A 19,967-nucleotide genomic window follows, 5' to 3' on the forward strand; every position below is an offset into this window, starting at 1 on the left:
TGCTCTAGTGACAACAGCCTGAACCCGTTAAGTAAATCTTAGATCAGCCTCTGCCCAGAAAATGTCAGTGGGATAACGTCAAACCCATATAATCACATATAAGAAATAGATCCCCAAAAAAAGGATAAGATCGGGAATACTGAATACATTTTGTATAGAATATCTATCAGTTTGTTGGAGTTCGTATAGTTCAAAATGCCTTTACAAGTATAACTCGTCACTACTATTCCTTTATATACACAATCGCCTGACACCATATTGCCTAATATTGTTTGCTTCTATACTTGTCAAGAGGGTGGAAGGGAAATACTTTTCAAAGAAAACTAAGAGAAAAACACCCAGAAATGAGAAAAAGGGAATTCTGGTTTTAGAGGACAAAACTTTTTTCTCACGCTTTCAACAGCTGGGCAAGTACTCTTCATCAAGCCATTAAACTAGCATTCTAGAAACTGTTTGTTCTCTGACCAGCTGCAACCCGTGGACCATCCTAAAACACCTAGGATCATATCGATCCTTGCACATGCATCAACCTGCAGGAGCTGAGAATTTATAAAATGGCACATGAAGAGAAAGCTGTTATACCGACGCATGTTCAGTAAGCATACCAAACTCTCGAGGCTCGCTTCAATATGAAATAGCTCGACAGCCATTCCCTTCCCTCTATCCGTCTCAACCTGCAGTTTTTAGAGTAACTATTCGGTCACCTCATGATTGAAAAGTTTAAAATAATCGAAACGGAAGGAGAATATGACTACTTAGTTGCTGAGAGCTTCATACATTTTTCAGAATGCAGATTCAAAAGGTGATATCCCAAACCTAATAGAACAATGCAATGGAAAGAATGAAAATTAATATATAGGTTGCTCAGCATAAAAGTAGCTGAGAATTGTTTTAGTCCTCTCCCTCATAATAGTTCAGCACGAATTTCTCTTTAGTCCACCACTTTCACAATGAATGTTCAGATACTGTCCTTACATGCTCTGTAAATCTAAATCCTATCCCGCCTGTTTCCTACTTATGAGGCCATAGCTTGTTCAAATGCTAAATGCCCTCCCAAAAGGTTTTCAATCACTCCAGGTGTTACATTCATGTCTTCTTACTTCGCCATCAGCATACCGAGAAAAGCTATGTATGCTCTCTTACTGCACCAAGATGTAAGCGTTGAATCTAATTAACTAACTTAAACTTGCAAAGTCCTCGTTTAACAGAGTTCAATTGTTAGCTCCTGCTGACATAGGAAAGATCATTAAGCTAACAGTGTCACCTACTTCATTACGAACTGTCTAATTGAGATAGCTAATAAAGATGTCTAATTCATACTGAACCACTACAATGGAGCAGTTCCAGGTTCAGCTATTAAGCATATAACAAATGGTGAACACTTTCGCAGACGCAAGCTTAGTTTAGACACCAACTGCTAACAGCTTCATTGTCCACCCAAACCCTATTATAATTCCGATGATCAATATGCATAGCTCAGGAGTTTGAAACCTAGATGAAAGATAATGTGATTTCTTTTATAAAGTAAATGGAAAATAATGTGATAAATATTCAACTCACCGAACAAGAACATATGCTGATGCCTACGGCTGCCAATGCTGAAGTAACATTCGCCATCATGCCTAATTAAAATCATGGTTTGAGATATCAGCCATTAAAAGTTATAAACCATGAAACTTTTTGGTCAGATATTAAATTCTTATTAATCAAGCAAAACTGGAATTCCAGTTATGGTGATAGACAATATTCATGTAAAAATGAATATATGAGGTTAACAAACTGGAATACAGGTAGTTGTTACTATAAAAATTACATCAAAAAGGTCAAAAAAAATTCAGTAGTTAAGCTGTAATTAACAACTAAATGTTAGATCTAAACTTTTAAACACGTCATTCTTTAGAACTTGAAAATACTTGCTCCTTCGAGGTAGTCAAACTTTTAATCACACCATTCTCACACATCTCTCGCAATGGGTATGGTATGATGGTTAGGGTCTCTATCCTTAACCAGATGTCTCAGATTCGATCTCGAGCCCTGGGAATGGAGACACTGTTGATTTGGAGCGCTTTTCACTCCCCTACCCTTAGTGGCATACCAGTGGGAGTCTGGATTGGCTGGGCCGGTAGGTTTAAGCTACCAGATGCTTGAAGCAAAGAGTGGGGGAAGAAAAAAAGAAGAAAATACTTGCGGTGCTAGTGGTAATGATTTTTCCAATGACTTAGATAGAACCACCAATCCATAGGAAAGTTCAAAAATGCATCTACAATAGATGAGCAGAGATGCCTTATCCAGTTTGATGCCCCTATAAAAATAATTAGCCTTTAGCCCAATCATTACCTTTTCGATCTATGCTGACAACACAAAGCCACTGGACAGAGTGCCCTTCCAGGTTATGCCAAGTTGCAACTTTGCTAGCCAGCCAGCCGTCCAATCCTGGCAGAACTTCCCTGTACCTTGGTATGTTAGCAAGTATCATTTTGCCAACACCATTTCCTTGTGACAATGTCTCCCCTGTGGCCTTCAAACTCATATGCTGCATGCATTTGTTATGTTTCCCATTTACCTTGGGAATCTGAATACTAGTACTACGGAGTTGGAAAATATCTTCAGTACTCATACTTGCAGATGATGTCTCCATAACATTCTTGAGGATTTTCTCCCACGAATGTTTGGTTTCCTTAGAATAATCTGCTAATTCTTCCAATCCACTGTCACCTTCAGACTCAGCCGCAAATTCCTTTACCGAATCCACTGTTATTTCAGTTGCTGATAATGCAGCTTGCTCTCTCAAGAACTGAGGATAAAATGAGTACCACATTAGTTAATATGTAATAGTGATTATACTACCTACAAAATTTCCGTCTTAGCTATGCAGAAAACACCTACTTTCATAATCCTGTGCCGGGCACTACGAGTTTTTGCATGTTGAAGCCACTCTTTATGTCTCTCAAAAGCAGACTTGCTGGAGAGACCCTGAAAAGATAAACAGCAAGATGCTTGTAAATACCAGCATGATGAACTAATAACTTGGCTGCATCAAGTAACAATTTACTAAGCTTACAAAAATTAAAATAATGATGATACTACACATATAGGTTGCTCCGTACTCCAAGGCACGAAAATCCAACAACTTAAAGTTAGCTACAATAAATCCAATTTCAGACTAAAAAGATAGCTAATCCTTGTGTTAGAAATTAGTTGGTACAGTTACGTGCGTAATTAAATGACAGAAGCACAATAATATATAAAGAAAATCTTTTCTTTTTTACATGATAAATTCACCTGGAACACCTCAAACACCCCACCCCCCAATAAACATCGTGGCCGGTTCCTGCTTTGCTCCATAGGTGACTCAAATTCCCAACCTTAGGGTTGGAGGTGGCGGCCTTGCTAGTAGACTATCTTCCCTTGCCAACAATACATATTGAAGCATGACAAGTTTAAATGTCAATAGCACAAGAGGGAGGTGCAAGAACTGAAGAATTAAATGGAAATGGAAAACCAAAAAGATACATGCTTTACATATTAGAAACAATTGAACTTTATCTTCTTTTTTTGATAAGTAACAGCTGAACTTTATCTGCTTAACCTTGTGACTGTAAGCTTCAGCCAAATCGACAAAAAATTGCATTTCTTCCACCCATATTGCTTAAACTCTAAGGTTTAGTTGATATTTAGAATGTTCAGAATTACAAGACATATAAGACATGATTAAATGTCTCAGCAAGACAAAAACAATGAAAATGTAGCAAGCATAGAGCTGCCCACAAAAGGAGGAGGAAGAAATATAGAGAAGAGAACATAAGCAGAAGAAGTTATGGAATTCATAGCAACTAACATTGTAGGTGATAATCTCTACGACTTCTGCGTTTGCAAGTACATGCAATGGAGAGACAAGATTACCATTCACCTGCAAACAGAAGAAGCTGCAATCACATTCAGATTCATTAAGCATTAAAAACAGATAGTAACAAGAATAAAACCTTTGCGGCCACCATTTTATTGCCAATTTCAGTGTGTATCATATACGCGTAATCAATGACGGTAGCCCCCTTTGGGAGATGTTTTATCTGCAAAGAGCAAAGTGGTACAATGATAATGTAACAAGACCCAAAAAGGCAACAAATTGAGTAGAATATCTCGCAGATTTTACCACTCCTCCGGGTGTAAACACAAAGACACGACTACCCAACAGATCTCTGGTAATAGTGTCCACAAATTCCCTAGAACTCATGTTTCCGACGAACTCTTCTTGCCACTCCCTAATTGCATTCAGCCAGCCAATCTAAAGCAGAAAAGGACTTTACCAACAACAACAAGAACTACGCCTCAATCCCAAATAAGTTGGGGTCGGCGATATGAATCCTAATTTCTTTCATTTAGCTCAACTCATATCAACATCATTACCAAAATAAAATAAAAGTGCAAGTAAAAAGAAGATATATATATATATAAATGATAGTAGTAGTAGTAGTAACATAATAATAGAAATTTCCTACCAAGCCTAAAACCTATTCCCAACTAGTAATAATTATAGATGAAGACCACACAGCTAATAAGGCACTAGACAATTTAGCAAAAGCAACGGATTTATACCCTGAGAGCAATATTGGCATTGTTAAGGCAGACTATTTTCCCTCGTGAACTCCTACCATTGATTATAACATGCCCAACTAAACCATTTACAAAACCTTTCCCACTGTAAGGAGCAGCAATGCCTCTCTCAGCTATCAGGTCCATCTCTTCAGTTCTTATCTGCCAAACATTACGCAAGTATAATCAAGCTTCTAGAAGATAAGCAGAACCAAATAAATGCTAACTTGTCAATAGACCATGAGACAAATTCCAAAAATCAGAAAGTAAAATGTCAAAGACATTTCAATAGGATTATATTTATTTTTTATTTTTTTAAAAAGACACTTCTAATAGGATATATATATATATATATATCCCACTCATAGCTGGACAAAATATTAAAGTAATAGGCTAAAAAGTTATTCTGATACAGGAAACATCAAAGAAAATTTAAGATTTGGAAAGTTTAATGTATTTGAAATCTTGAAATTTGTGTGGAAATAGAATGGTGTCAAAATTCTTGGATGTTCCAACATGAAAGTGTGTCATAAATATTGGTATAGAAGGAGTAACTGATATCTTTGTTGTTCATAAGTTTTGGGAGGTGCCATGAATGTACCTGAACTTCCAAACAAAACATGCTCTCATAAAGAAATGGGATCACTGTTGTATGAAGACTTTGATAGCCATTAGGCTTTGGAGTGGCGACGTAGTCTTTCATCTGTTGCAAAATGTTACAAATAGAGCGATCAAAGTCCATTAGCATATCACAAGAATAAGGGATGCAGATATATTATGCAATACTTACAGCCCGCGGGATAGGTGTCCAAATTCCATGTACAAGTCCAAGCACATGGTAGCATATCTATAGAGGAAAAATATGTTAGAGGCATCTCTATAAATTATACAGAAAGAGGTGCAAGTTTAGGTATTGATTCAAATATGAATTTGATGCATCGTGCAGCAATCTTTCTGCTTAATGTCCAAAGTAATATAGAAACTTAGGCACCAATCTTTTTTTTATAAGGTAGGTTAAACATTCCTCATTGACGTCACCATCGAATGAGCCTGACCAAAAAGTATATGATGTATAAGACATTAATGACCAATCTATATGATGTATAAGACATTACTAACTGGTCTTATTTTAAAGCAAAAATTAATGACCACAAAACATCTGCTGAACGCGTAGTATTCCAGTAACAAAATAATACACCACCATTACCCACTTTTATCACAACATTGGGAATACACAAGTAGTGTGCCCACTTGTTCACTTCCTGATGTTCTGGTCAAAGGTTTCCAAATTATAACCCCCTTGAGCTTGAACAATATATGTTATAAACAACTAAAATTGAGGTAAAACCCAACAAAGTATTCAACTTCAAAAGGAAGTGGTATCTGCATCTTCATAACATGTTACCTGCTGTACACTGCAAAGGGGCCTAACTCCAACACAAGGTTTTGGTTTTATAATAATTCGAAGCTGGCAATCCAAGAATATAAAGTTAATATACAACCTTACACAAAACAGAGCATCTTCTATCAAATCAATCAAGCTTACAACAAAAGAGGACCTGCGCGATTTGGTTCACTTCGTTTATCGAGTTCTTAGATTTCAGCACTGCTTTGTAGATGCTGCAGATAAGAATCACAAAAGCTGGCTGAGGAAACATTCACCATCGCAACCATAAAATATGTATGTATAGGTTACCAAAAGGGGCACATTTCAGGTGTGAATTAAAAAATAAAAGTTAAAGATCAGAAGCACCGAGAACTTCCATTGTAGCTTTGCTTTTGGAAAATATGCACTATTACTCAAAGCCCATGCCTATATTATTTGGAATAAGCAGGAATAGATCTAGCAATTCAACCTTCTCATACTATGTGGGACATTTGGGAGTATGATAGAAACTCCAAACACGAAAACAATGCAACAAAGTAGACAAGATCACTACGGCCTGAAAGTAGAGCAGAAAACTAACATACTTTTTCCCTCCAGGTGTGGAAAGAAATTCCCTAGATCCCAAACAATGTACAAGCAATAGGCGGAACGACAATAAGAAGAGGTTCCACACTTCGGGGCAGAAGAGCAACGTGCTGGTAAAATGGTTATGAGTCATTAATCAGAAATTTATCGGCTATGGTAGAGCAACTTTTTTTGATTAGGCAGATGGTAGAGCAACTAATTAGGTAGGCATCAAGCTAAAGTAGAATTTGTATTTCCTTTGAGGCTGTGATAACCCGCCACTAAAAAATTACTATCAAAGAAAGAGAATCTTGAAAGGAAAAAAACTGTATGAATGCCAGGACAGGCAATAACAACAAAATAAATATGAACTTAGGACCAGGAAATTGGCATATGTGCACCTGTAAGGTTCCTTGCATATTGAATGAATTTCAGTCTTCACCGTCACGAGATCTAAGAATTGGTCTTCCTCTATTTTCTTCATCAATATTCTTTTTGCCTAAGGGAAGAAAAGACGCATTTAGAAAAAGGTGAACTGATAACTATGTACGGCTTTCAATAAACACCACAGTGATAACAGATAATGTTCTCTGCTTATAAGTAACAGTTGCATGTCGCAGCATGGATGGTTGGATGACAGAGGTCTTCTGAGCATTATAAGTAATTAGGTTTTAAAAGGGTGAGGAATAGATACCTCTTTGAGTTCTTTTTCATGTTCTTTATAAAGTTCTGCAATTCTTCGCTGCACCCTGGCATAGTCTTGAGCATTTGTATACATAAATGCTAAGTTTTCAAGTTCTGACTGCATGATGATAAGTCAAATATTCATTAAACTAAGCAGATATAAAACCATAATTTAGAGAAAAGAAACTGTACATAATGAAACAAGTGGCAGTAAACCACAACACTTCAAAGCCTCTTACGTAGCTTCCAGAGAAAATGCCCCACTCAGCCCCAATTCTCTCACTAGACAAAAGAAAAGGACAGGTCCATCTAGGATAAAGAAGGCTACTAGAGGACAAAATAGATCAAGAGAGGACTAAAACGAAAATCACTTAATCAGCTGCATCATAGGTCTCTTTGCAGAAGAGATTCCAAACTCGAGATGACAATATTAATATGATCACATATCACTGATAATGAGTACGAGTACTATTATCATTAAGCAATTCCAGGAAAAGGGTTAAGAAAATGAGAGACATTCATGTACATCAACAGCTAACTATACAGTTCTGAAGGCCAGACAAGTGACAACCAGCCACTGTATGGAAGGGAGGAAGAAAAGGAAATTTAAATTAGGTACAATATATCTTAGGTATGTCAAAGCATTTAAGAGTTTTAAAGAAGCTAAAGAGACCTTGATTTGGTATATTCCAAGAAGTTTTGCCAAAGGAGCAAAAACCTGCAGCGTCTCTGTTGCAATGCCAGACTGGAAAGGAAAGAGAGTAACAAGATTGTTAGAGATTAGACAGAGACGGATACAAAAAATTAAGATGTACATATACCTGCTTGTGTGGAGTCATATGTGAAAGAGTGCGCATATTATGTAACCTATCAGCCAATTTTACAATTATAACACGGACCTGAAACAGAAGCATTTTAAATAAGGGACTGTTAAGAAAGTAACTAAATCCGTACAAGTAAACAGGGGCATTACCTCCTCCGTCATGGAAAGAAACATCTGTCTAAGGTCATCAGCTTTGACATCCTGTACATGGCTTTCATCCTTGCACTTGATCTTTCCGAGCTTGGATACCTAACACATCAATCCCATTTACGTCAAAAAGGAATAAATTTCTTTTAATTGTTTAAACTATATATATATATATATATATATATATATAGATAGATAGATAGATAGATAGATAGATAGATAGATAGATAGATAGATAGATAGATAGATAGAAGAAGAAACTACCTTAGTCTCCCCTTCAACAATACGCCGAACTGTCGGACCAAATTCCTTCTCTATTCTTTCAAAAGTAACTACATTTGTATCTTCCACAGTATCATGTAATAACCCAGCAGCAATTGACTCCCAATCCAATTCCTCAAAAAGAAAAAGGAAAAAGTCAAACTCAGTTTATGCCTTCTGAGCCAGGAAAGTACAATAGTTCGCACAACTTACAAGCTGTCCAAGGATCTGTGCAACTGCAACTGGGTGAATAATAAAGGGCTCTCCACTACGACGCTTTTGACCATCATGCGCCTCAAAAGCAAGCTGTAATAATAATCAGTAGATCAGACAGGTTTTTCAGCTACTCTGATTTAGTGGGAGATTATGGCATGCCAAATATTTGTAACAGATGTTTCATCTTGCAAAGAAAGAAGTGATGAGAAAGGAAATCAAAGCCGAGGAGAAGATCAATTATGTTGATTATATGGGAATATACTTACATTCAAAGCCTTGCGAACCAATTCCAATTCCTTGTAAGAAAGTTATGAAATGGAAGGTATAAGACCCTGTGAAATAGATAATTAACTTTGGTTAGATACTAACATAACAACAACTAACCCAGTATAACCCCACAAGTGGGGTCTGGGGAGGATAGTGTGTACGCAGACTTTACCCCTACCTTGTGAAGGTAGAGAGGTTATTTCTGATAGACCCTCAGCTCAGTATACTAACAATAACAGACACTTGATATTAGCAAATGAGCATAAAAATCAGGCACTTAGAGTTGAGAATTCATTCTGTATCTTTCAAAAACTATTCACAAATGCAAAATTAATCAATTTCAGAAGGAACATGAATTTGTCCAAATTTATGTAGAAAGAAATGCACACAAAAGACACCAGCTGCAGTAGATTCAATATTGAAAGTATGAAAGTTTTATGTATGGAAGAAAAAACAATCAGTAGAATGTGGAATTAGCAGTTCTCAGATAGGCTCAGGCTTTTCTATTTTAATTAGGATATCTAGCGATATTTGAGTCAATAGGATTTTCCATTTTTTTTCCTGCCAGAGAAATTGATTAATTTTGCATTTTCTTCTCAATTTCCAAAAGCAACTGATAACCACAATTCATGATCTTTCTATCATGAGAGAGCTATGATGTTTAGGCAAGCTAATTTAAGAGTAAAACCAACAAGTTTTGACTAGGAAAGCAGACTTTGTTCATTAATGATGCCAGGAATCAGAGATGACTCCGTAGCTGGAGGATCACTAACCTCTGTTGATGAATGTTCCTATATACATTTGTTCTGGGGATCCTTCCAAGAATAGCTGTTTGTGGCGTTGTGATTTGGGGGAGAATCTTAGCATATATGATATTGGAGGCCTATTTAATCATAAACACAATGAGATCAGATCATTGAACTTCCGCTTTCCCTCATAAAATTTATAAGTGTTGCTGAGAGACATACTTACCACAATTAAAAGACCTATCTCAACAGAGGCAAAGAAAACTACACCAAAAAAATGCTCCCACCGTGCAAGCAACAAAATCAAATTTGTCAATCTTCTAAATCAAAATTGCCGCTTCGTAGTCTACTAATCCAAGTGAGAATATATATTAATTAACTATAATTCAATAATAATATTAAATATAAAGACATGTGTCGTAATATGATAAATTATACTATTTTTATGTTTTATTACCCGATATATATATAGGTGGTAGCTACAAAAATGATGTTCTTGTGTATATAGTCGAAACCGTTTCCCTATTATATTTATATGTTTTATTTGTATTATATAGAGGTATTTGTACTGTGTCGATTATAATTTAGTTATATTGCATTAATGATAAATCATAATTACAGCTATACTACTGCATGCCTAAAAGAAAAAGAAAGCTATTTTTATTGCAAAGGTGTATTATTTTAAAATAAAGGGGATCCTTTCCTTATTTGAGGTAAAATCTCAATTGAATCAAACTCCTAAATATTAGGACCTAATTGAATAAGCAAAGATTTAATAATCAAAATTTAATGATAAAATTCTAAATATAGGAAACTAACTTAAATTACTATTTTGTCCATTGTGAAATCTATTTTTTAAGGGTAAAAAAAGGTGAACGACATTTCGCTAAGGGCCTTCGTGCTTTTAATATAGTATAGATATAGATAACTTAGATCTTATCCATATTAACCCATTTTAAAAAGTTAATTGGCCAACTCATTTTTTCGTGAATACTATGGATGAATATTTTTTTTAATCAATTATACCACTACTACTTAATAAAATACTTTTATAACCACATAAATCTCATAGCATGTTTAAGAATATAAAGCGCAATGTTTTTCTTGAAGGGGATTAGAACACTAAAGAGCAACACAAAGAACTATCACAACTAGGAGAGGGAAACGGGCAGGTTGGGTCGGATATGATTCGGGTCGAAAACGGGTAATGAAAAAACGGATAAATTATTCGACCCGATCCATATTTAAAAGGGATAAAAAACTGGTTAACCAGCGGAGTAACCATATTATCCATGAATTCTTGCATCTAACCATATTAAATGTAAAAGTTATGCATAAATCTCATATGATTAGATTTAAACGGGATATTATCCATGAACTTTTCAAATATGATTATCCATATTTGACCCGTTTTTAAAAAGTTCATTATCCAACCCATTTTTTAGTGGATAATATGGATGGTTAAATGTTTTCTTTTAACCATTTTGTCACCCCTAATCACAACCAACGAAACAGCATAGGACAGGACCCGTCGAGAAAATTAGGTAAAATAAGCAAATTTCAATATATAAAATAGATCAAACATATGAGCTTTCTTAGAAATACAATCATAATAATTTCTCCTCCAGCAAAATAAATTTAAATAAACATTTCTGTAATTAACTTAGTATCACAATACTAGCAACTCAATATGCGAAGGCACTTCACCTTCAAGCTGGAGCTTAGCAAATTGTCTTGCCATTTGCTCCTCCTCACTTTTGTCAAGTGAAAAAGAGACATAATAGACATGTTGAGGTCGGGGATCAACAATGATTTTCTGGAGCGCAATTGCATTTTCCAAGAAATACCTAACGAGTTCAACTTCACTGGTACGCCCATAATATCCACTCAGCCTGAGCACTTTGAGGTGATGGAGGGGACATCTTGCAGCCTTCCTACACTCTCTTTTTGACCTCGTGGGTTTCGCCCACTTCAACTGCCACTAAGAAAATTGAACCACCACACTTATAAGTAAGCTAAAAAAATGACAAAATAGTAGTCATATTGGAAATGAGAAGAATCACTAAGGTAAAAGCAATCCATGGAACTTTCAAGTTACAGCTTAACTAGTAAGATCTGCATACCATATTCAGATCCCAGAATGGCTCTAAAGATCTGGCTTCCTCTCCCCTTAACTCCCGACATCCCTCTTTTTTATCAAGGAACATATAACTACCAAAGGTTGTCATGGGTGGTAAGTATACCTTCACAGCCAGTGATTTTCTAAAACATTTCATGATTGACATTCATAACATAAAAATATAAACGTCCAAACATCTAATCATATATCTTCTGCTAATTTGATCAAGGAGGGCAAAGAAAGCTGTTGTTAACATTTATTATTCCATTTCAAGTTTGTTCAAACAGCAAAATCTACAAAGACTTTTAGATAAGAGAACTTTTGCAGCTGTTCATAGGTTGCCCTTATTTGATTGAGCGCTTCAAACTTTTGAGGTTCACAGTACCAATGGACTCTCAGAGCATTCAACTTTACTCTAACTCTTCTACAATCCCAAATGATTTTATTCAACAATTTAAGCAGGTAAACTTTAATCAGATATCACTTAGAAGCGTATTTGGAGGATTCTTGTTCTTAACAGTAATCAACTTTGCTGCCTATGATCACATTTCAGCTTAACATTCTAAGAAAAAGGGTTAGGTCAAACAAGTCTTTGAGAGAATAATGGAAGACATTTTTCAATAAGGTAAAGCTTAAAAGAATATAGGAAGACATTAAACCAACAATTAATTCAACTGTACGAGTGCTGTTTGAGAAGTGCATGCCCAATGCGCTTGTCTCATAAATTTTCAAATGTCATTTGATGCCCGAAGGCATCAGTTTCATGGGAAACGAATAACTGCTACTCCACTCTTTCCCCTATCTTTAAAAAAGAGTTAACTTTCCTCTCCAAAGAGAGCTTGTGGCCTAACATAAGACCTCTACCTCAACTGTCCTCTACATCACTGGCTCCATTGCCAAAAATACAATCGATTCAAATCCCTATTCCTGGGAGTCATTTGGTTGGGACACCAACTCTCAAATCTCCTCTACCAAATGCTTCTCTTGATTTCCAACAACATCGTTTAAGTCCTCATCTCCACAGCCTCTGTTCTAGTCTATTCATCCTTCACAGGCCTAACTATCTACTACCAACGGCAAATTACTTCTCGGCCCTCTTGCTGGCATGTTCTCTTTTGAATTTGGTTCATGAAATGAGGACTAATGGGTTCACAGTCTAAGCAGTTTTAGGAAAAGTTTGAGAGCAAAATAGTCATTGTACAACAAAATGCCTAATATAGTAAAGTATTAAGAATTGAAAATCTGGGATAACAGAAAAATCGGTCAACTATCAAGTCACGGACAGAATAAGTAATACCAACGAAATGCCAGAATCAGAATTCAATTCTGGAGTCACTCCACCATACCGAACGAGCTTTAAGGCAGTAATTCAGTAAGAGAATTTAAGTGGAAGAGTAATGAAAGATCAGATTTGGTTTCACGTGATAAATGCAGGTTGAAGCTTAAGTCAGCTCGCCTATCCACAACCTATTGAAGAATGGACACCTAAATAAAGGTGGGGACTATTAGAATGGCACAGAAAAATAGTTAGAAATTAGACAACAGCCTGTTAAGCAACACACATTCATGTCCGGCTTGTCATAACCTATTCTTACCAAGCTTGATTTGTGATGTAACTGAATTAAAGTAATGAAGCACAAGCAGCACTAATTTCTCCAACCAGAACTCGAAATAAACAAATTAGACTTATCACATACCTTCAACTCAAATTCCTCCAACAATGGAGCAGCCTCTATCACATGTTCCCAACCTAATACACTCATGCCTTCCCATGCACGAACACATACAACAAATTTCTTGAGCATGGTCCATTCAGGAAACTTGTAATGCCCCATATATTTCTGGGAGATATTAAAAACACACCAATTAGCACAAGCAAAGGAAAGGTAGATGTACATTTCAAAAGTTTGATTACTGACCAATCCCATATTAGCAGTTATTTTGAGGACCTCTAGCTGAGAGAAAACACAGGAAACCCCAGCCAAACCAATACGTTATCCAAAGTACTTGAGAAGCTAATAATGTCTACCTCAATCAGCATAGGAACATTCGAAAGCAATAATCTATTCCCTGATGTAGTCCCAAGCGTTACAAGGTTTGTATCACGGATTTTAAGTGATTTTAAATCGGGGCAGGACCATATCCCCATGTGTTTCAACTTGAGGGAAGGACCAACAACATCCAAATTTACCAACGTTGCCGCTGCATAAACCACCATTTCTTCAAGATATGGACAATTTCGTAGGAAGAACTTCACCTGTCACGTTTACGCACTTCAATAACAGTACCTTTACAGACTTAAAATTATGCTGGAGAGGTGGGAACTCGAGGAGATTGTTCAAATGAGGTTGATTGAGACCAACGAGCTGGGGAGGGAAAGTATAACAATAATCACAATCTCGAATCTGCTCCCCACCTTTTAACAATTCCAACTCTAGCCTTTGAGAGAGAGAATTCGATCGAAACTCTTACGGGCCTAGGCCCAACAGTTGCTCCATGCCCCCCACCCCCTCCCCCCACTTCCTCCACCCAACTAAGGGTGTTTGATGTTTGGTTTTTCCTAAAAAGAAACTACACCAAGTAACTCCTTCTCAGATATTGGAACCAAACCAAACCAATTAAGTCGGTTTTTTATCAATTCAATTTTTATCGGTTTTTTGGTATTTTCGATTATTTATCGGGTTTTTCTTAAATATGAGACATACATAATCAAACGCATATTCTGGCGATTACATTTTCAACGTAACACTATCCAATCAATTGTTGTTTGAGAAATCTATCATTTATCAAGATATATTGATGATAATTGAATCAAATAATGATGAATAATTTAAGTACTCAATTAAAAATCGATTATTTTTAACATGAAATAATTTCTTATACTTAGTAAAAGAAAACTACCAATCAAACTAGAATGTAAAGGCAAAGAATTAGATTATTATAATAGCAAAGAACTAGATTATAAAAATACAAATGACTAATATGTAACATAAAATTTTAAAAACTTTATACAAAAATACACACACACACACACACATATATATATAAGTGTAATTATACAATTAAATAGCTATTTATAGTCGGTTTTGTTCGGTTTTTTTGGTTATTTTTTATTAAAACCAAACCAAACTTATAAAGTATCGGAGGAGTTTTATTGATTTTTTTCGGTTTTATTTGGTTTTTCGGGTTTTGATGAACGCCACTAACCCCACTATCCACATCTAGAAATTTTATTTTAAGTGAGACTCAACTACACCTTTAGTTATTAGACAAGTGGAATAGTAGGTCCCACATGGCAGGCTCCCTCTTTTATCTTTGCACTCCCATTTCATCTGCCTTTCTCATCTTTTTATCCAATTTTAAGTGGACTCTAAGTTACCTGCATATGCACCTATTTCTTTCCGTAGCTTTTTAATTTGTTTGAGCCAAATATCTATATCTATATTGTATTAAAATAACGATAGCGAACCATAATATTAAGTCAAGTGGCATATTGAGAAAATGTTAATTGACACTTTTAAGACATAATATAAATAGATTTTAGACAATTTTAATCTATATCAATATTTATATCTATATATGAATCCACTTACCAAATTTTCTTCTATATTAGCTAGAAACATGGGGGTGAAAAATTAATTAAAATTTCATATTGAAATAACTAGAAAATATAGGAAGAGCAAAGATAGTGATTATTAGGACAAAGATGGTAAAAATGTTAAGCCAAGTGGCGATCTAATAAAAAGTCACTTTGCAACTATAGGACAATATTTATTATCCATGTATATATTTATATCTAGAATTGATAAATAAATTTAGGACAAAGATGGTAAGTATTAGATTCAAGGATGGTAAAAATTAGGACAAGATCATGTGAATACAATCTCTCATCTTCGATTTCAAAATTGATATATTATTTATATCTTTATTTATCTATCAATCAATATTATTATAAAAGCACGAATAATTTATGGTAAATGTTGAACGACTAAAATATCCCTTAAACATTGATCGACTTTTATAACATTAAAATTTTATATAATTTAAGAATATAATTATAAATCATTTAACGTTACAATTCTTTTCCGATTTAAATTACACCATACGTCGATCTTACAACTGAAGTCTCTTCCAAGTAACCATCGCAATGGGATTGAAGCCTTTCTTATTCAAACGTTTGATTCCTTGTGGGATTCTACCACAAATTATCTTAGTATTTAAAGGAAGCTGGAAGTCAATGATTTTATACAAAAGGCTCCATGTATTCCACAAATGTAGTGGTTTCATCTTTACCTTATCAAGGCTAATTTTATTATTTTAAATTCCATTCAATGTATGCTCCTCTAATCTATTTTATTTTTCATGTTTTAGATTCTTAGGGTAATACATATCTGAAGGATTACGTATAGGTGTTCGTAACATGCAACGGAAGACAATAACAATTCTAGGCAGATCTTTTTGTATTTAAAATTTTATTTACATGTCAAATATCGGATCCGAGATGTACCTGGTGAAGAGAGTATCATTTCAAAATTTCTTCGATAGTGCGAAGACTCTATGCGTATCCACACCGAGACCGATCCTTACTATCAACTCTTTGATCAATGAAACCCGCGAACAAATTGAACGAAAAACTTGTGCTGAAATTTTTCTCAAAAATCTCAACTCAAATTAGAAGAACAAGAAACACTTTTCTTGTAATTGTATTTCCTCTCTTGGCTTTGTATTGCACTCCCACTTTCACAAAGTATTTTTCTTCTCTAGAAAAATTACGGCAAATTTTCTCCATCACCTTTTATATAGCATCACATATAAACCATTTTTCCTATTTGGTTGAGGTAATGATTTACTTAGGGTAAACGTTTATTCCAAAATAAACTTCATGGAATTTTTATGGAAAATTAGAAAATCGCGTCTCAATGAAACGTGACTGCCGAGCCTTTCACGTGAATCATCCAACTCAAAGTTGGATTCTCTTATTTGTGAATTTTTCATATATAAGGGAAATATTAATCCCATTTCAAATGGGTTTGACTTTGCCGAACGTCCTTTTTAGGACTTTACACGTAAAGTTATCCAATCCACAATTGAATTCTACTTAATAAGTTTCCAACAACCTCTTGTTGCTTAATTAATATTTTATATAACATATCTAATATAAAATAATATATATTTTAACCAAGAGATATAATTATCTATTCCAAATAGAAAACTTTAATTTGTTCACAATATTAATCATATTCTTTGTGCTAGCAAAGAATTTAATAATATTTCATTTGGACTAATAACTAAATTTATTTGACTAATTAAATTCTTTAATTTAATTATCAAATACTAAAGTAATTAATCCTTTAGCAAAGATCAGAACACTCGTTAGTGTGCGGCCTCATAGGTTCAATATTAAGCCGGTAGAAAATTGATCACATCAATATACTAATCAAGGGTGGCGTCTAGCAACACTCCTTAATGACCGGATAGCATGAAGTATACAATTTACTCTCAAGAACCAGTAGAAGAATAATGTAGTAATTCCTTCTGTCCTTATAGCTCTAGATCACCCTAGGATATGGTTCAACTGTCAAATCCTAACAGGCGACCAACTATGTGTTCATGTCAAATATAATCGACCATTAAATAACCTAAGAAACTCATTTCTTCTTTCATTCAATTGCCCTGGCCAAGGTCTTAGTTTGGTCGTTTATAATTCATGACAACATGGAGCTTAAACTTATTACCAAGAGTTGACAGATTCCATCTTGATCAATCACTAATTCTACAAGTATTTAATCATACCCAATATCCTTTCAACTATCGCCCTAGGGCCATAGGTGTCTGGTATCAAAGCACAATAAATAACTTGTCAATTACTATGACGATCTCAGGTCAAAGGAAACTTTTACATCACATTCTTCAAGAGAATATCCTATTGACACTTTATATGGTAATTCTAACCATTAGGAATTATCCAATGAGTCGGTTCAATGATCATATCTCTATATGTATCATCTATCTATGTGATTTAGTTAATGAGATCAACTAATCTTTATCCTATAAAGACGATCACATAAATATTGATCTAACCGGATTACTAATGTCCAAATTAATAATCCTACAATCAAGAACAAATTTGGATTAAAATATAAGAAACTTTACTCTCATTATCATGATCTTCATCACAATGTCAAGTCTCAAAATTTAATCAATGACCTTATTAAACTAATCAAACAATTAATAATAACTATTATAAAAGAATATCAAATGTCATATATTTTTATATCAAATAATGTTCAGAAAAATATGTTCAAATCATCAAATATGAGATTGGATCAAGGGCATATCTGCTATATCCCTAACAATCTCCCACTTGCATTAGAGCCAATCGCTCGTGTACTTCATTCCCAATTTTCACTTGTGCTTGTCAAACTCCTTTGCACCAAGAGCTTTAGTGAATGTGTATGGAGCATTTTCCTTTTCCATCAACCTTTTGAATCTAGACGTCTCTATGTCCAATGATTTCTATTATCAAATGATCCCTTAGCAGAATATGTTTGGATTTTTGGTGTGATCTTGGTTCTGTGCTGGAGCAATGGCTCCAGCATTGTCACACAACAATGGAATGGTACCTTCTATTGAAGTAACCACACCAAATTCAGTTAAGAACTTTTCCATCCATACAGTTTCCTTAGCAACTTCACTAGCTGTTATATATTCTGCTTCAGTCACTGAATCAGCTACTGTAGCTTGTTTGGAACTTTTTCAACTCACTGCACCACCATTTAAGGAGAATACATAACCAGAAATAGATTTTCTATCATCTCTATCTGAAGAGAAACTTGCATCAGTTTAACCTTCAAGTTTCAACTCAGAATCCCCATAAATGAGGAATTGGTCTTTAGTCTTTCTTAAGTACTTAAGAATGGTCTTCACCACCTTCCAATATTCCTCACCAGGATTTGCATGATATCGGCTAGTCACTCCAAGTGCATAAACCACATCAGGACGTGTACATGTCATGGTATACATGATAGCTCCCACTACACTAGCGTATGGGATCCTACTCATGCTTTCTCTCTCTTCAGGTGTTTTAGGACAATCCTCCCTACTGAGAGTAATTCCAGTGCCCATCGATAGATAGCCTCTTTTGGAATTATCCATGTTATACCTCTTTAAGATGGTATCAATGTACAAATACTGGGAAAGTCCAAGTAGCTTCCTAGATCTATCTCTATAGATCTTTATTCCTAATATATAAGCTGCTTCTCCCAAGTCTTTCATGGAGAATTATTCAGATAGCCAAATCTTGGTACTTTGCAATGCCTGTATGTCATTCCCTATGAGCATTATATCATCAACATACAACAATAAGAATATAATTGTGCTCCCACTAACCTTTTTGTACACAGAAGGTTCTTCGCCACATATAACAAAATTGAACTTTGCAATTGTCTTGTTAAAGCGAATATTCCAATTTCAAGAAGCTTGCTTTAGTCCATAAATGGATCTTTGTAGCTTGCAAATCTTATTATGATCATGCGGATATGTGAAACTTTCAGGTTGTCATGTACACATCATCTTCTAGATCACCATTAAGGAAACTGTTTTCATATCCATTTGCCATATTTCATTGTCAGAACCTTGTGTCGCCTCTTCATAGGTCTTGGAGTCATCATCATTATGATCAACCTCATTTGATACATCATCTTGTACCATTAGATTTGATCTAGTTGGTACATGACGTTATCGTGTAGACCTTCTAAGAGATTCTTGTACAACTTGCTCACTTGTGCTGGATTTTGTTGTTGTTCAATTTGGTTTGGAACTGGTTCATTAACCTGTTCTTGAACTACGTTTAGTTCTTGAACTTCAGCCGTTGAAGATGGAAACTTCCTTGTCAACTTCAAAACATCCAATAAAGGTTCTTCAACTTGTGTCTTATGATCTTGATTTTGTGTTGATTCATTAGTTTCTTGAACTTAATCAAGTTTTATTTCTTCACTATAATTTCCTTCTAAAAGAAATTCCCTTTCTAAAAGGGTTGTTCCTCTAGCCACAAACACTTTATAGTCAGAAGGGTGATAGAAATAATATCCCATTATTTCCTTGGGATACCCAATGAACCTACACCTATCAGATCTCGAGTCAAGTTTATCAGACTGCAGT

The 19,967-nt window shown here is 35.1% G+C and overlaps 1 protein-coding gene across 5 annotated transcripts; it reads right to left on the reverse strand.

Moving 5' to 3' along the window:
• Nucleotides 1-99: 99 nt before the first annotated feature.
• Nucleotides 100-14,292, reverse strand: LOC104248545 (putative GTP diphosphokinase RSH1, chloroplastic). Of its 5 annotated transcripts, none has more exons than XM_070172189.1 (26): nucleotides 13,727-14,292; nucleotides 13,505-13,648; nucleotides 11,396-11,669; nucleotides 9,716-9,825; nucleotides 9,121-9,168; nucleotides 8,942-9,007; nucleotides 8,673-8,765; nucleotides 8,463-8,594; nucleotides 8,202-8,300; nucleotides 8,050-8,127; nucleotides 7,902-7,973; nucleotides 7,239-7,346; nucleotides 6,946-7,043; nucleotides 6,153-6,213; nucleotides 5,999-6,061; nucleotides 5,384-5,440; nucleotides 5,195-5,296; nucleotides 4,597-4,755; nucleotides 4,154-4,285; nucleotides 3,984-4,070; nucleotides 3,839-3,910; nucleotides 2,887-2,973; nucleotides 2,338-2,794; nucleotides 1,561-1,622; nucleotides 606-674; nucleotides 100-530 (listed from the first exon to the last, which is right to left on the reverse strand). In XM_070172189.1, exons 9-26 carry the CDS (start codon nucleotides 8,223-8,225, stop codon nucleotides 435-437), a joined length of 1,884 nt encoding a protein of 627 aa, XP_070028290.1. In that variant the 5' UTR covers nucleotides 8,226-8,300; nucleotides 8,463-8,594; nucleotides 8,673-8,765; nucleotides 8,942-9,007; nucleotides 9,121-9,168; nucleotides 9,716-9,825; nucleotides 11,396-11,669; nucleotides 13,505-13,648; nucleotides 13,727-14,292; the 3' UTR covers nucleotides 100-434. The 5 variants fall into 5 exon arrangements, with proteins under 5 accessions (XP_070028290.1, XP_070028289.1, XP_070028291.1 ...); XM_070172188.1 differs by lacking the exon at nucleotides 9,121-9,168 and adding an exon at nucleotides 9,915-10,034; XM_070172190.1 differs by lacking the exon at nucleotides 9,121-9,168 and having other exon boundaries at nucleotides 11,396-11,663.
• Nucleotides 14,293-19,967: the final 5,675 nt, after the last annotated feature.

This window comes from Nicotiana sylvestris, chromosome 4 (genome assembly GCF_000393655.2).
Source record: "Nicotiana sylvestris chromosome 4, ASM39365v2, whole genome shotgun sequence".
NCBI classification, from domain to species: Eukaryota; Viridiplantae; Streptophyta; class Magnoliopsida; order Solanales; family Solanaceae; genus Nicotiana; species Nicotiana sylvestris.

Excerpts from the sequence above, each read along its gene's own strand:
- LOC104248545 (XM_070172190.1), bottom strand. The coding sequence starts at position 8,225 with ATGTTTCTTTCCATGACGGAGGAG. Across the intron at positions 4,756-5,194 it reads TGTTTTGTTTGGAAGTTCAG|ATAAGAACTGAAGAGATGGA; the intron begins GTACATTCATGG and ends AATGTTTGGCAG. Across the intron at positions 3,911-3,983 it reads ATAAAATGGTGGCCGCAAAG|GTGAATGGTAATCTTGTCTC; the intron begins GTTTTATTCTTG and ends TTCTGTTTGCAG.